Source organism: Coffea eugenioides, chromosome 2, assembly GCF_003713205.1.
Source record: "Coffea eugenioides isolate CCC68of chromosome 2, Ceug_1.0, whole genome shotgun sequence".
Classification (NCBI taxonomy): domain Eukaryota; kingdom Viridiplantae; phylum Streptophyta; class Magnoliopsida; order Gentianales; family Rubiaceae; genus Coffea; species Coffea eugenioides.
Window position 1 is genome coordinate 39,288,160 of NC_040036.1, and position 15,188 is coordinate 39,303,347.

Below are 15,188 nucleotides of genomic sequence, written 5' to 3' on the forward strand. Positions count from 1 at the left end.
TCAAAACTCCTTCTCCACCTCATTGTTCCACCTCAATTTCATCTCTTTCTCCCAGGGAATTTCCAATTGAATGATTGTATCATCTTCAACCATCACAAAATTCCTTCAATTCCAACCTTATATTTTCAGCCGTATCAGCCCCAAGTAAACCTATTCATCTCCAGCAAAATCAACAGGTGGATGCAAACTATCCATCTCCAGCATCAAATACCGGAGTATCGGGTTTACTTTTTGGTTCCATTTTACTTTTTTTTTTCTTTTTTGTAGGTATTTCTGTTTTCTGTCCACTTGCCGACAAGCAAGGAACCTCCCTGTCTTGGTTATTTGAGGAAATTTCAAAGTTTGTGTTCTGGTTATGTTTGTTACAAGAATATAATTGCTGGCTCTATCTGATCTCAATGACAAAAGGTTTCAAAAAAAAAACGTAAGATCCTCTGCTTTTTAACATTTTTAACTCTTTTTATCTTCCATGAACTCTTTTCGCTTATGCTCACAGTTTTGATTCCTTAATTTATGGTAGCTTTTATTAAGATCATTTTGTATTTTTCATGTCTATTAGTTTCACAGCTCACATTCTTTCAACTTCGACCTTTTGCGCTTCATTTTGATGGTCTGATTGCAATGCTTATTAAATATGGTGCAGCAACCTTTTTTCATGTTATCTTGTTGTTATTAAGAATAGAACAATAAAAGGATTTCATCGGTTTGGTTCTTCTGGGTTCTTGTATTGCTGTTTTTTTTTTTTTTGTTAATATCAAAACGTAGTTATATGAAGCTACTTTGTGCTAGAGATTTAATATGAGAAATTGCAGTTGAGGTGCAAGTTATCTGGACTTTTCTAGCCAAATAAGAATTTGAAGCGTATGGTTTAAAGAGGACCTTAAGTGGATCATTGGTGAAATTAGTGACATCTTGATACTTTAAAGTACCCTTTGTGCAAAAGTTTTAGTGAATTGCAGGTATTAAGTGACTTTGTTGTGTATCAGCAAACCTTTTTATGTTATATTATGAGAGACATACTGCTTAGGCTTCTCTGGTGTTATGCTAATATACAGATGCAGCTTAACAGTGCATGAGTAATTGCAAGAGAGTCTGAAATTCTTTGAATTGGGGGAGTAATGTTGGATAGGGTCTCTGAAAATACAAAAATGCTAACCCCTAACATGAGTAGGATAATTACATTTTATGCTTGTGATTGTTTTCTGCCCAACCAATTAAGACCATGTTAGTTATAGATTAAGATACTCTGGTGTTTTGAGGAGGATCCCAAGCTTTAAAATGTTTAGAGTGAAATTGACATAAATCACAGAGGCATACATATAGTATTTACATGGCTACCTAAAATTGAAACACATTTAGAAGAAACATTAATCTTTTGAGAAAACCTTTAGCTAAGGGCACTTTGGGTGGAGTCAGGTAAGTGTGGGTTGAAGGCCGTACTGTATATGTATGTGTAAACATATATAGTTCTATTCCTAGTATATTAATAGTTATTAAAATCAAAGAGGCTAGTTAGCATCATAAACTGATTTTTTCATTCTATTTTGAAGCCTTGGTTCTCTGCATTTTTAAGAATTAACTTCTTTGGCCTAGAATATGGCATCTTATGCACTTCATCAAGAGAGATTCTAAGTATAAGGTGAATTCTTTTCCTTAATATTCTGTAATTTCCTCTTTGCATATTTGTCTTTTCTCTGTCATAATTAAGGGGCTTACCTTGGCTAGTCCCCTCCCCCCTGCCTATGTTTTTCATGCATGCTCCTCTCCTGTTCATTCTTTTCAATCCTCAACTCCATCTCTGCCTTGCATTGCTTTCAAAATCTTCTCCCTTGACTAAATTAAGTCCCAGAAATGCTGCATAACACGGGCAGCAAAGCACATATTCCTCCAAGTTCTGCAAACTACGTCTACTAAATCAGAGCCTATATCCTCTATGCTTGTATGTCTTTAACCAAGAGGGATGATTGGTGGCTGCATAGCCACCTATTCAACTATTAGGTTGTTATTTGGGTCCTATTATATGTGGAAATATATCAAGCTTTAACCCTTTTACTGCTCTAATTACTTTTTCATCACTAGGCACTTGGGTTTTTTTTTTATTTTCAAAACCTTGTCGCAAAAGATTCAAACACAATGTGCACTACATGAAGAAAGAAATTGGTTGTGGCGGAGGGCAGAGGGGTCAAGAAAGGATGGATACAGAATGGTGTGAAAATGGGATTTGATTTTCTCTTGAAACACTTGAACTCTATGCATATAGCGAATAAGTTGTACAAATAAATTGTGGTATCAGTAGAGGCAAAAACAGGAGCTGGCTAATGTTAGAATCGAGGTACAAAGTGGGTAAGAAACTCTTAGCTCGACTGGGCTATAATGTTAGAATCAAGGTAAATAGTGTGTGTATGGTAGGAAACTGTTAATTCAACTTGAAGCTTTGCTGAAAAGTTATAGCTTGCTTAAATGTTTCACTTCTTTCCACTGTAAAGCTGTATTTATGCACCCAGAAGTTATAATAATGCAGTCAAGTTCTTAATTATTCATTACTTTACAGGATGATACTTAAGGCAATGATGAAAGGCTAAATTGACCACCGCAGCAAAGATTTTCTTGGAAACAACAATTTGAATCTGCTTTATGAAGAACTGAAATAGAGTAATAGTACAACCATTTGTTCATACCAAAAGGTTTTTAGGTGATTTAAAGCTAAAACTTCCTGGATCTGTACTTCTCTGGGAAGTACTGATGAAGTTTCATTTGATTCTCTTTCATTTTAACTAGTTCCCTGATACACTACAACTGTGCAAGAACTCGTTTGTCAAACATTTCAATCCCTCTGCCTACAATATCACACCTAATTAGACTCCCAATTGTATTCATGACCATCTTAATGTCATCCCATCCATTCCCCCGGGCCAACTTCTTATACAGATAGCTCTCAAATGTCATCCTCTGCACGTATTCATCCCCACACAACTCCACTAATGCCTCCCTAGCAGCATTGCTACCATAAAACACCCTTTGCAACAAATCCAAAAACCTGAATGTAGTTAAATACTTCTCATCCCATTTCTTCAAATACTCCCTCTTTAAATCTTCTTCACTAATCATTCTTTCACCTCCCTCTGATGCCTTGACAATTGCTTCCCCGCACATCCTTCCACTCTTGGCAGCAAAGTAAATTCCCTCACCAGAACATTTCGTCACATATCCTGCTGCATCCCCCACCAGAGCCACTCGTCCCCTGACTCTAACTGGACGTGGATGCTCAGGGATTGGATGAGCCTCAACTTTAATTACTTGACCGCCATGAGTTTTTGGCCTAACTCTTGCTCTTATGCCATGTTGAAACATCTTGATATCCTTCTTTGAGCATACTGTCCCCGTTCCCACTGCCACATGATCGCACTTGGGGAAAACCCACGCATAAAAATCAGGTGAAACATCATTTCCGACATACATTTCAGCCAAATTTTCATAATATTCCATTTTCTCCTCAGGCAACTTAATCCTTTCTTGAAAAGCAATAGCACAAGTGTAATCTCCTGCTTTTATGGCCTTAGCCACCTTACTGTTGGCTCCATCAGCACCAATAACAACATCAACAGCAAGAGATTTCTGTGAATTATTCTTATTATAGTGAATAACATATGAAGAGCTGCTTGTTAGGGGAACCTCCACATTTGTGACAAGTCCTTTGATAAGTGCGGCGCCACAAGACTCAGCACGGCGGCGTAGGAAGTCATCAAGCACTTCTCGGCGGAGCATGGAGATGAACTCATGGGGCTTCAGAGTTTTACCAAAATCAACGGCCAGATTAGACGGAGATATTATCTTCATGCGGGTGACTTTCCGATCAATGAGGTGAGGAGGGATGGAGAACTCATCTAGCATACAAAGTGGGATTGCTCCACCACAGGGTTTGGCAGTAGAGGGGCTGCGTTCGAAGAGGAAGGTCTCTATGCCACCAGCAGCAAGTGCTTCAGCTGCAGAGGATCCAGCTGGACCTCCTCCTACCACCGCTGCCCGGAGCTTGCTGGAGACGATGAATGTGGAGGGTTTTAGCTTGGGTTTAAAGTCAGGTGATTTAGATCGGGTTTTCAGTGGCAGAGATAAGGAGTGGAGTGGATGAAACAAGTGAGTTTGGGCGGCCATTTCTTGGTGGTTTGTGGGGTTGTGCAAAAACCAGCGTTCTTAAGGTCGTCAGTACATGGAATCCCACCGGTGAAAGTGCATATGGGATGGTGAATGCAACAGGGTTTTGTTTAAAATTGATGGGAATCTTTGATTATTATGTAAAGTTGTGCCATTAGTGAATAAAATATGTACTAATGGTGCTTTATTCTTTGGATTTAGTTAAATTAGTCTATTCTTACCCCCCAAAAAAAAAGTTAAATTAATCTATCAGCTCCTTGGTTGTACAAATCCAAGAGGAAGAGAGGATAAAGGCCTCGGGAATTGGAATATAATACTTCATCCGTCTCGTATGATCAAAGGGAGTCTAACTTTTTAAGTCTGATTATAAATATTTGTATTTTTCTTTTATCTTGTTTCAGTAAATTCAAAATTTGAATTTAAATGATAACATATATATAATTAAAGGGGGGATTGTATTGAAAGGAGAGAATAAAAAGTTTTAGGACATTTCAAAATAGAAAGTATTGACATTTTGATTGGGGCGCAAGGAACAGTGAGTTTAATTTGATTAAGAAATTCTTTGCAATTGCGTGCTTTTAGGCCTAGAATATTGTATAACCATGTGCAGGTGTATATTTATGCTCAACATTTGCATGCTATCAGTTGACATTTAGGAGGAAAATAACATGAATTAATCTTTTATATATTAATAGTATATACACCATCATCACCACCGAATTTAAATTTAAAGTTCAAATTTTGCTCGTGTGTCATGAATCTAATCGTGATACTGTATGAATTATTAGTGTGTATAAGATTTATTTAAATAATAATACGTAAAGTGTCAATGATACTTTACGTTTATACTTTACAGCTTAAACACTTGAGATATTATGATTTCATTTGATCTAAGAATACTATATAAATGTGCTGGATATATAAATTAAGGAACACCGACAGAAAAAAGTCCATCTTGTATAAAGTATTAACATTAATTTTAAATCCACTCACAACATTTTACATTTTTTTGTCCTTTACTTAAAATGATAACATTACTTTTCTTACAAAAAAAAGCTCATAAAATTTAATTTCAACCTAAGTTTTCGATTACTTTTTATACCTGCATCTTAATTGTAATATATGAATCCTTTCTACACACATTCCTAGTGTGAAATAAAGTTGAGAAAAGTTCTTTGTCACCTTTGGTGGATTTTGAGTTTGGCATGTGTCGCTTTGTGTGGCCAAACCTAATTTACTACTAGTGTACTGAAAGATTTATAAGTTGAGCAACATAAAATAAAAATTCTTGCCACCTTTAAGTGGACTTGTGATTTTGACAATTTAACACTACTTCTAAAAACTTATTATTCTCCTTCAAGTCTTTGATTTTGCTTATATTCTCAATCAAGTCGTTGATTTTGTCAAAATATTGAATCGATTAAAATAAAAATTCTCATTTATTTTGGAGTAATTATTTCTTTCACGGTCAAATAATCATCTTTTACCGAGTTAGCACTTTGTAACATCTGTTCTCTAATATGTAAATCTAGAGCTGGCAATTTGTCCCAAGTCCCAATGGGCTACCCATGCCCAAAGGAACTTTGGGCGGGATGGGTATTATAATTTGGTATTGGGTTTAAGTTGGGACACATCCCAACTATACCCATTAATGAATGGGAAAGGATGGGAAATACTTGGGTACCCATTGGGCTCAAATGGCAAGGGCTCCGTTTGGATTAGCTGTTTTTGGTAGGTGTTTTTGAAATATTTTATTGTAGCAATGTATATGAAAAATTTTTACTATAAAATTTTTTTGAAATATTTGATATATTAATATGGATGGGATGTTTCTTGAGTTATTGTATATTACTGTAACATTGTATTTGAAAAACTTATTTTTTGAAAAAAAAAGTCAATCCAAACGGAATCTTAGATTCAAAAATTATCTTTAATCATTTTTATAGTCATACCAGCGAATATAATCTAGTAGTCTTCCTAGTCATTATCCACAAGAATTTCCAGCATTTCAGTTAGTTTAGACATGTCATCCTTGGACAATGATAAGGATAAATATTCAACATCCTAAGGACCTTGGCCATCTTGATATATGTTGGAATATGGCTGTATATCTATCTTTTCCTTTATTTGTTAATCCAATTTTTGGTGGGAATCTTGAGTATAAAGCACTTGCATGTTTATTTAATAAAACTAAAAGAAATTTAATAAATCAAAAATATTAAAATTATATAAAAATAAAAAATGAATTAAAGGAAAAAAAATATGTAGAAAATGGATTTGGGTATTGGGCGGGATCAATCTAAACCCATCCCAAAATGATCCCGCCCAAGTTAGTCCCAAAACACATATGGGTAAGGTTGGGCCCAAACCCATATGACTCGGTTCCATCTCAAACCCAAGCAAATCCCGCCCATCCCGCCCATTTTGCCACCTCTATGTAAATCTAATAGACATCAGTCAAAAAAGAAATTGTAAAACTAGTCAATCCCAAAATGTCCACAAATAGGAGAAGAAACCTCTAGTTATATCTAATATTCATGTGCATAATTCGTACTTTAATAAATTCCGCTGCATTCTCTTCACTTCTTAAATTTCGTCCCTCCCTATATTGAAAAATTTTTAAAAATAAAATAAAATCTCAACTAGATCAAAATGAATTCTAAATTACTTTAGTTCTCTAATATGCATATTTACTTTTTAGTAGTTATTGGTCCTCAGACAAAAAAAAAAAAAAACTCTTTATTAGTTATTAGAATCTGATGGGTCATCGGGTCCGGTTCTTCTTATCCAATTTTAATTAGGAGCAATAATATTTCGGGTCGGGGCAAATTGAAAACTTCCTTTTAGATTACTTTGCACAGAGCTTATAGAAGCTAAAACCCTTCAACAATGGAGCCTCTGCTAGGGTTTACTGAACCACCTGCTAACGACGTCGTTCTGGACCAATCACACAGCTTCAAATTGGTACCATGGATTAGCTGGGACGAGTGGGAATTTGTCAGAATCTCCCTCTTCTCTTCTTCTCCACCATCCGTTGCCTCAGCTCTCCAACGAGTAATTGAAGGCCAAATTTAAATTCATCAATTTATTATTCTTTTCTCATTTATTATTATGTTAAAGAATGATTTTTTTGGGGGTTTCTTCAGATTACGGCTTGGCGGAGCAAGGGATGCCTGCCTGTAGTGGTTGAAGTCACTGCGTCAATTGTAGAAATTCAGCAGAAAGATCCCTTTTTTAGGTAACCCTGATTTACAAATTTGATTAGTTTAAGGTGGCTAAAAGTGAAATGGTCTGTTGTCTGATGCTTTTGAAATGAACGTTCATAAATAGGACACAGTTTTTATGTATTTACCTGTTTGTAACTTTGTAAGGCCATGAATCATCAAAATGTATAATTTATTTGGAATATTTATTATTATCATTTTTTGTTTAGAATGTACTTACATGATGTTCGATTCATGCCCTTCGTGAAAATTGCAATCTGTGAATTTTGTGCTGATTGGAGGTATGAATTTTTACTGTTTAGGCATGACTTACCTGGAGAAGCTGTGGACTCAGAGGAAATGCTGGCCATGTTGTATTGTATGGCAATCATGAGGTAGTTCTTCATTACTTAGCAAATTTAATGTATTTTTACCTCTGGGATCAATTGAGCTATCTCATCATATATGGCTTGCTTATTTAAACTAGAATGAAAGTGCTCCAAGAAGACTGGGTTTTTCAATATTGACAAGTAATTGTGGTGTCAATGGTGAAGATTCAATTGGTATACTTGTGTGTTGTTTAAAAAGCATCAATGAGGTGATGAAAACATTTTGCTAAGCTCTGATGGTTAAGGACATGAAGGAATAATGGTTCAGTTCTCGGGAAGTTATTTACCCCTGGAGATTTTAAAAACTTTTGGTTTTTAGAGTGTTATTGTGCCAGTTCTTTATTTTGTTGTGATTGGCATGAATGAATACAAAATTTTCAGAAGAAAATTGAAGTGACTTATTAAATAAAAGGCAGACAGTAAGAAAATCTTTTAAAATTTCTGTAGTGCTATGTTATAGTATAAGCAGCTCTTGTCTATGCCTTTCTCTTGCATTCATTGTTTTCCAAGGCATCCAATTAATGTCATTTTTCATTTTTCTTCACTCTTCATTGCCTACCTCATTGGCTGTGTGATGGAAAGAAAATGTTTGTCAAAACGGGGTGTGAGGGCCATGAGTGCGTGTATACTTAAAACTACAGTCATTGAGTAGTGGCCCAAGTACTTATGTGACCCCTGCAAAAGTATGCCTAATTAAGAACTTGCTTCATGTATCTTCCTTGCATGCTTTATTCTATCCTTAAACTCTTGCTAAAAATTTTGCTTCTTGTCTTCTAAGGCTAGTCAATGGTATCATTGAGAAAACTCGCAAGAAGACAGAGGTCTCAATAGCAGAGGCTGCTGGTGCTATTGGTATTCCACGTATGCTGATAGATATTCGTCATGGTAAACAACTTTACATCCTGTTTCTTCATTTCTTATTTTACTCACATAGTTCTTCTAAGAAATGTAGCGACAAAGTTTTAGGTTACGCAGATCACCATTTGATGTTGTAGTAGCTGATTGTCAGCATATAAGATGCATAATATTGGTTAAGCTTCCTTGTTTTCCTGTACTTCCAAAAGAAAAAGGAAAAATGGGTATTCATCTGTTCCCTTGATTATTTACCAATGCATATTTTTTGAGTTCAATTCCTAATACGAAAATTAGTAATAAATGATGTGGAATGGCTTGACTTATGGATAAGTTTTCATCTGAGTTGGTTGTTCTTTATTTGTAGAGGGCTCTCATCGTGATCTCCCTTCTCTTCACCTGGTTCGTATTGCCTCCATGAAGGTAGCATTTTGTCCTTGATCTATATATGTATCAACTGTACTGCTTACTGGAATTTGTCATGCATGAACTTTTTGCTTGGCTAAGAGAGCACAGTAATGGAAATTCATTTGAAGTTGCACATGCAAGCTTTGTGTGAGAATTCATTTGACTTAACATACTTCTTAATCATTTCAATTCTTTGTATGAAATTGAAGATCACAGCTTTTTTAACATGATTTTGACGTTCAGGCACTTGATTGGTTGAAAGAATATTACTGGGAACCTCAGAAGAATGCTATTCCAAATCAAGCAGACGTAATTAGCAATGCTAGAGTGGAAATTAAGCATAGGTTATATGAACTGGCATCTTGTTTGAGAGCAAAGTGCGGCTTGAGATCAGGCTCTTCACTAGTTAAAGGGAAACGTGAGTGGATACCTTCATTCTTCACTATGTTAGTTCATAATACTCTTTTCATGTCGAACTTTCTCTATTTGAAAATAGATGACAGAATGCTGTCTTTTGTCCAATGATTTTCGCCAGATTAGTTCCTTTATATGCTTAACCCTTAGATGAAATTCAAAGTTTTCACCTTGCTTTGGCAGCACAATAGACTACTTGTTAGAAGTTCCAGTCTTTAATAAATTAATGGTACCAGGGCACTTGGTTACTTCTGCTGTGACGCGTCCCTCAATTCTAGTCTTTACCATTTTAAAAAAGATCTCCTTGGTCTTGAACATTCAAATATTCAATATCATGAGACTTAGAGAGATAGACATAGAGGAAGAGAATTGTTACTGTTGAGAATAAACACTGTAATCTTAGCCTTCCCTTGTTGGATTATTCTTTGTCAATGATTATATTCTTATATAATTTACATTGATGCTTTTTCAGGATTTAAGCATTTAGAATGTCTTCATGGGCCTAACAAATTTCTCTCTTTAATGGCCATGAAGTATACCAATTCTAAATCTTCTGGTGAGTAAGTCTGTTAACTGTAAATGAACACTTGACAATCCATGGTTTGGAAAATTATTTGAGTTTTCCATATCTAAACTCAATGCATGCTTCAGAAGATTAGATGTCAACTTAGTTGTTTTAATCAAAATTTTGGAAGGCATGCCTTATTCTATATGGTCTACCAAACAGAAAAGTTTATATTCCAGAAAATGATTGCTCAGATACTGGGAGACAAAATAGCTTGCTAGGTCAGAAAGTGGATAAGCTGGTATTTCCTCTGTCAAGCAATAAGTGCATATGCTCCATTTTTTCTTGAAAGCTTCCCGATCATGTCTCCAACAAAATGCTGTAATTTTTGATGATTTGTGTTTACTGGAAAAAATATTTCTATTTTCTAAGTGTTCATCAAACGATAGTTGTCAATATGAAGTATTTCCTGTACTATTCTTGAACTGTTTATGTATCTCTGAGGAAAAATTGGAATAAGTTCGCACCAAAATCATAACTGATTGGAAAATTACATTAGAGCTAGGAGATATGTGAGTTTAGAAGGTAAATTTTCTTTGGTCTATTCCATGATATCTTTGAAGAGTATTTACAAAATTTGGCTGAATGACAAAATGCCTGGTATGAAAAACATATTTTTCTTTGGACTCACTTTCAGCTTCTGTTAGCACAAGTCATTTGACTATTGACTAGCTGTAGACATCCTGTCTTCATTCTTCAATGGCCCTCATCACCAACAGTTTTCCACACCCATTAAATCCTCACCTTCATGAATAGAACAATGTGTTCTCCCCTTTCAACTGCTTCTAGTTACAATTTGATTTCCCTCCCTTATTTAACACCCTGACATGAAAAATTAAGCTAACTATGCTAGGATTCCATTTGCTTGCTTACTAGTCAGTATATCTCCTACTTTTGCTAGTTACCACTGATGGAAACCTCTGATCTCCGACTTTCATTACTAAAATTAGTCTTTCCTTATTGAGAATGTTACTGCTTCTGTGGTTACAGTTACTCTGATTCTATTTCTTTAGTTCTATTGTGTTATTTGTATTGTCGGCTGTCATAGTAGCAAAGGCAATGGGCATAAGGTAACAATAGGAAATACAATAAGAATGTTTCTTTACCATTGCTTTCAAGATGGCGATTTTATTGCAATCATAGTTATGTCATATTTTTCGAATTCATCCATACCAAAAAGTGTTAAAAGAAAGGTTCTTTTTTTAAAAAAAAAAATTGTGTAAATGTTCTTTGTAGGAAGCTCTTTACGGTTAAGTAAATTTGGCCCTAAGTCTCGCATAAGACATGCATTAAACTTGAGGTTACACTTGAGGTTAATGTCAGTTTTATTGTATTTGTGGTGAGTATGAGATTTTGAGTTTCGCAAGCCCTGGGGTTAAATAGCAAACAGTAAGATAGTGAAATTTGTCTATGGGACAAGTAGTTTTTATTATATGGATGAAATTTTCGAGCATTTTTCCATTAATTTCTTTTACTGAAAGAAGTTATCAAATTGGCAGAAATCCTCATTTCATGTTTGCTGGCTGTTATTAGTTTCTAAGAAACAGGTAAACAAGCTGTTAAAGAATGTTCGACGGTTATATTCTTCCTTCTCTGGAGAAGTAGTAGATGTTCTACTGGAACTCTTGCTGAAGGCAATGGATTTGTCAAACATGGTGGAGCTCTGTGAGAATCAAGAAACCCGTCATAGATCTGAGACTATACCAACTGTGTCCAATGCATGGAAACCTGTTGTCATAAAATTGTTCAAGAAGGAACCAGAACTGCTTTGGAGTCTTCTGAAGGCTGTGCTTATAAAGATTGAGACCAAGGGAGGCAACAACAATGAAATAGGTAGGTAAGTACCTACTGAGATTTTGGCATTTCTACATGCACAGATACATACACATTGGATGTCTTGTTAAACTGCACTGATATTGTTGTGTAACCTTATAGGTTTAGATTTTTCACATTGTCGCCAATAAAAAGCTTTGGTTTCAGTGAATAGCACCTAAAATCGTATGCAATACTGGAAACCCAAGCACACTGTTATACCTGTTCTGCTGGTTTCCCGAGTAGTCGTATATCAGATTAAAGAATACTTATGGATATTCGGAGGCTAGACTCTTTAAGATGCCTTTTCCCATTAGACAAATAAATAGATACTCTTTTGAAAGCTGATAAGAACTAAATACAATTCACAGTTTGTCATCATGCAAAGTTTGTCTCTCTATCCCTTGTGTTAATTTCAAATGATAACATATTATGTTTGTGACCTGATGATAAATAATTTGATCCCTCATCAGATGAGCACCTCTCCTCAGCCCATATTGATGAGTCTCACCAAATTGAACAACTTGCTACTCTATTTGACTGGCTTGTCAGACATCTTAGTGCAGTGAAACCTTTGGAGCTCAAAAATTCTGCTGCCGAATGTGAAGATTTTCTTATAGAGAAGAATCATCCTAAAGCAACTATTTTTGAGCTTCTACGTAAATGTCTTGTCACCTGCTCTCACAGCAACCTTCAGCTGAGGACTTCTGCTCTTGTTCTTGCCCGTATGCTGGGAGATAGATCTTTGATTTCTAAACTTGAGAAACTTTTACAGCTGACTGGACCGGATCTGGATGTTAGTGAAGCTTTCCCTTCCAATGATAGTGTCTCTGAGAACTTCCTTTCCCATGAACAAGAATCTATTGATTTTGCTGCCAGAAGCCTTGAGTTAATCAAACTTCATCGGAGGAAGACTGAGAATTTGATGTCAACAAACAACAATGAGAAAAATACGAGATGGGTGATTGTAAAATCTTGGAATCCATGTCCCATTGGTATGTTGCCTCAGTCCCTTGGTTCTGCTGGCCGATTTCCAGATCTTGACTGCAACTTTGAAGCTCCTGAAATCCCAACATTAGCAATTAGGAAAGATCAGTGGGATCCAAACCAATGCTCTAAGAAGAGAGAACCTCATTCTGTTGCCGATGATTTAGATAAGATGAATGTAAAGAAAATAAGAAAGACAATAGAGGGTTGTGAAATAGATGACCAGGAAAATCTTACTTCCGAAGATATCAAGGGGCATATGATGATAGGTGGAGTATGGAAGAAAGCTAGTGAGGAAGAACTACTTGCCATTGCATCAGCTGTAAGGATTTTAGTTTAGAGCAACTCTAGTGGTTTTTGTCGGAGACGGAAGTCACGGAACAGCAATTTTGATCCTTAGTTTTCAACTTCAAGAAATCTGATTCCTTGTCTGTCCCTTGCCCCTTTCTGTTGTTTTATATTTTACTAATGTTGTATTCTTTCATCTCGGTGGTTGTTACTTGTCGTTGCTCTGCTATAGCTTTTCTTTCTGTTTGTATGCCATTGTAATGTTGTAGATATGAAGGCTACAAGCAAAGTTATTCCATCCTGATTTTGGCCCTATCTGAAAACCCGTATGATTTGAGTTTCTTTTTCATAGATCAAATCAAAACATTTCGGTATTGAACTGGCCTGAGAGTGAAGAACTGGAGTAGCATGAGATGTATCAAGAAATGAGGGTGACAAAATGACAATAATGTATCCTGAAGTGATGCCCTCTGTAACAATATCAAAATGATTAGTAGACCGGGTCTTATTGAAGTTTTTGCTCTGGGGTGAAAGCACTTTGTGATGTCCAATATAAACTAGCAACCTTGATTTCTAGGGTCAAGGAAAGAAGGATAGTTCACCTGACATGATGAATATGTAGGCTGTTGAAATACTCCCCAATGTGTATTGTAGATTGTGAAGGATATATATGTTCATATACATAAATACATACATACTTACAACATATACATATGTGTCGAAGGTAGTGAAGGACATAGCTGACCAGTCTGACGCTTAATTTATAGGTTGCCTACCCAGTCTGAGCTGTTCATGGTCCAAATCAGAATGAGTTGCACAATTTTAAATCTAAGAAGAAAAGTGCAAAGGAGTTCGTGGTTGAAAACAAGATTAATCATAAATCTTAAAATCCATGGGAAATTTTTGAATTAGGTCACCAAAATCTGTAAGTAGTAGTGATTAATAGAAAAGTACAGCAACCAAACTATAGAGTGATTAGTACTACCGAAAAATCAAGCAGTAATGTGGTAAATCAGAACTTTACCACTCATCCAACACTGATTGCATGCATGTTTTCTTGCCAGAACTTTGCTAGTGAAGAGATCCTGCAGGGGCGACCTGAGAACACATTGAACACAAATCAAGGATTTTATCTTGACAACAGCAATTTTGTGGCATATGTGTTCTCATGTTGCCCCTGTTGGATCCTTCCACTTTTTATCTTTTCTTTACCAAGTTGAAGAATTTTTGGACATAATAGAAATAGGATGGAAATGATGAAGCTTGATGTTATAAATATATATATATATATACACGAGCAAAATTGTGTACTGCCTTGGTTGTACTGTTAACACAGACAAAAGAATTCAAGGTTAGTACAACCATGTACTCCTCTTTTATCTCTAACCATGAATACAGTCCATTGTACTATGTCAGTGTCAATTACGTGAGATCTGGGCATTGTTGTACTACAAAAGAGTCCATCTTTGCCTTTGAAAGTGTCAATTTATAATATTACTACGATTCCAGAAAGTAGGAATCAATCTCTTCTCCAGATGGACCTTCTTTCCCAGAAGGTGGGTGCAAAATTAAGACTTAACCTTTCATTGATGGTCTCATAATCTTTGAAAACTGAAAATGATAAAGAGTAAATCATGGTAATCTCGCCTGCGTTTTTGTCATCATTTCAGCAAGATCCCAAAGTTTGCAAATATCGCAACGCACGTCCCTCGAGGAATTTTTTTCTTCGAATCTTTTTAACAATTGCCTAGTGAGCACTCATAATACACTTAATATACACCAAACTTACTACATAAATATACACACTTATATATATTATACTCTTGTAGTTAGATACTTTTTCAAATTAATAGAACTCTTGCCGAAAAACTGACATCCAAGACTCCTTTACATGGTACCCAACATTGGGAATACAAGCACCAAAAAATATATATATATAAGGAATACAAGTAACATATGATTACGTGTATTTATATGATAAGTTTGGTGTAAATTAAGTGCGTTGACGAGTGATGAGCACTGTACCTATGAAGAAAATGAAGAAGGGGAATAGTTAAATAAACTTTGCAAAATCGCCTATGGTTCAGGATCAAGATTAGGCCAGCCAAAGTTTTAATT

At 35.7% G+C, this 15,188-nt stretch overlaps 2 protein-coding genes across 3 annotated transcripts; one reads left to right on the forward strand and one right to left on the reverse strand.

The window, feature by feature from the left end:
* Positions 1 to 2,648: 2,648 nt before the first annotated feature.
* LOC113764117 (geranylgeranyl diphosphate reductase-like) lies at positions 2,649 to 4,416 on the reverse strand. Its single transcript, XM_027308179.1, has one exon. It carries the CDS (start codon positions 4,150 to 4,152, stop codon positions 2,791 to 2,793), a length of 1,362 nt encoding a protein of 453 aa, XP_027163980.1. The 5' UTR covers positions 4,153 to 4,416; the 3' UTR covers positions 2,649 to 2,790.
* A 2,617-nt stretch (positions 4,417 to 7,033) lies between these two features.
* Positions 7,034 to 13,385, forward strand: LOC113764159. Of its 2 annotated transcripts, XM_027308234.1 has the most exons (9): positions 7,034 to 7,206; positions 7,299 to 7,390; positions 7,679 to 7,750; positions 8,523 to 8,629; positions 8,964 to 9,019; positions 9,248 to 9,422; positions 9,891 to 9,974; positions 11,517 to 11,816; positions 12,269 to 13,385. In XM_027308234.1, the coding sequence occupies exons 1-9, from the start codon at positions 7,042 to 7,044 to the stop codon at positions 13,120 to 13,122; spliced, it is 1,905 nt and encodes a 634-aa protein (XP_027164035.1). In that variant the 5' UTR covers positions 7,034 to 7,041; the 3' UTR covers positions 13,123 to 13,385. The 2 variants fall into 2 exon arrangements, with proteins under 2 accessions (XP_027164035.1, XP_027164036.1); XM_027308235.1 differs by lacking the exon at positions 9,891 to 9,974.
* Positions 13,386 to 15,188: the final 1,803 nt, after the last annotated feature.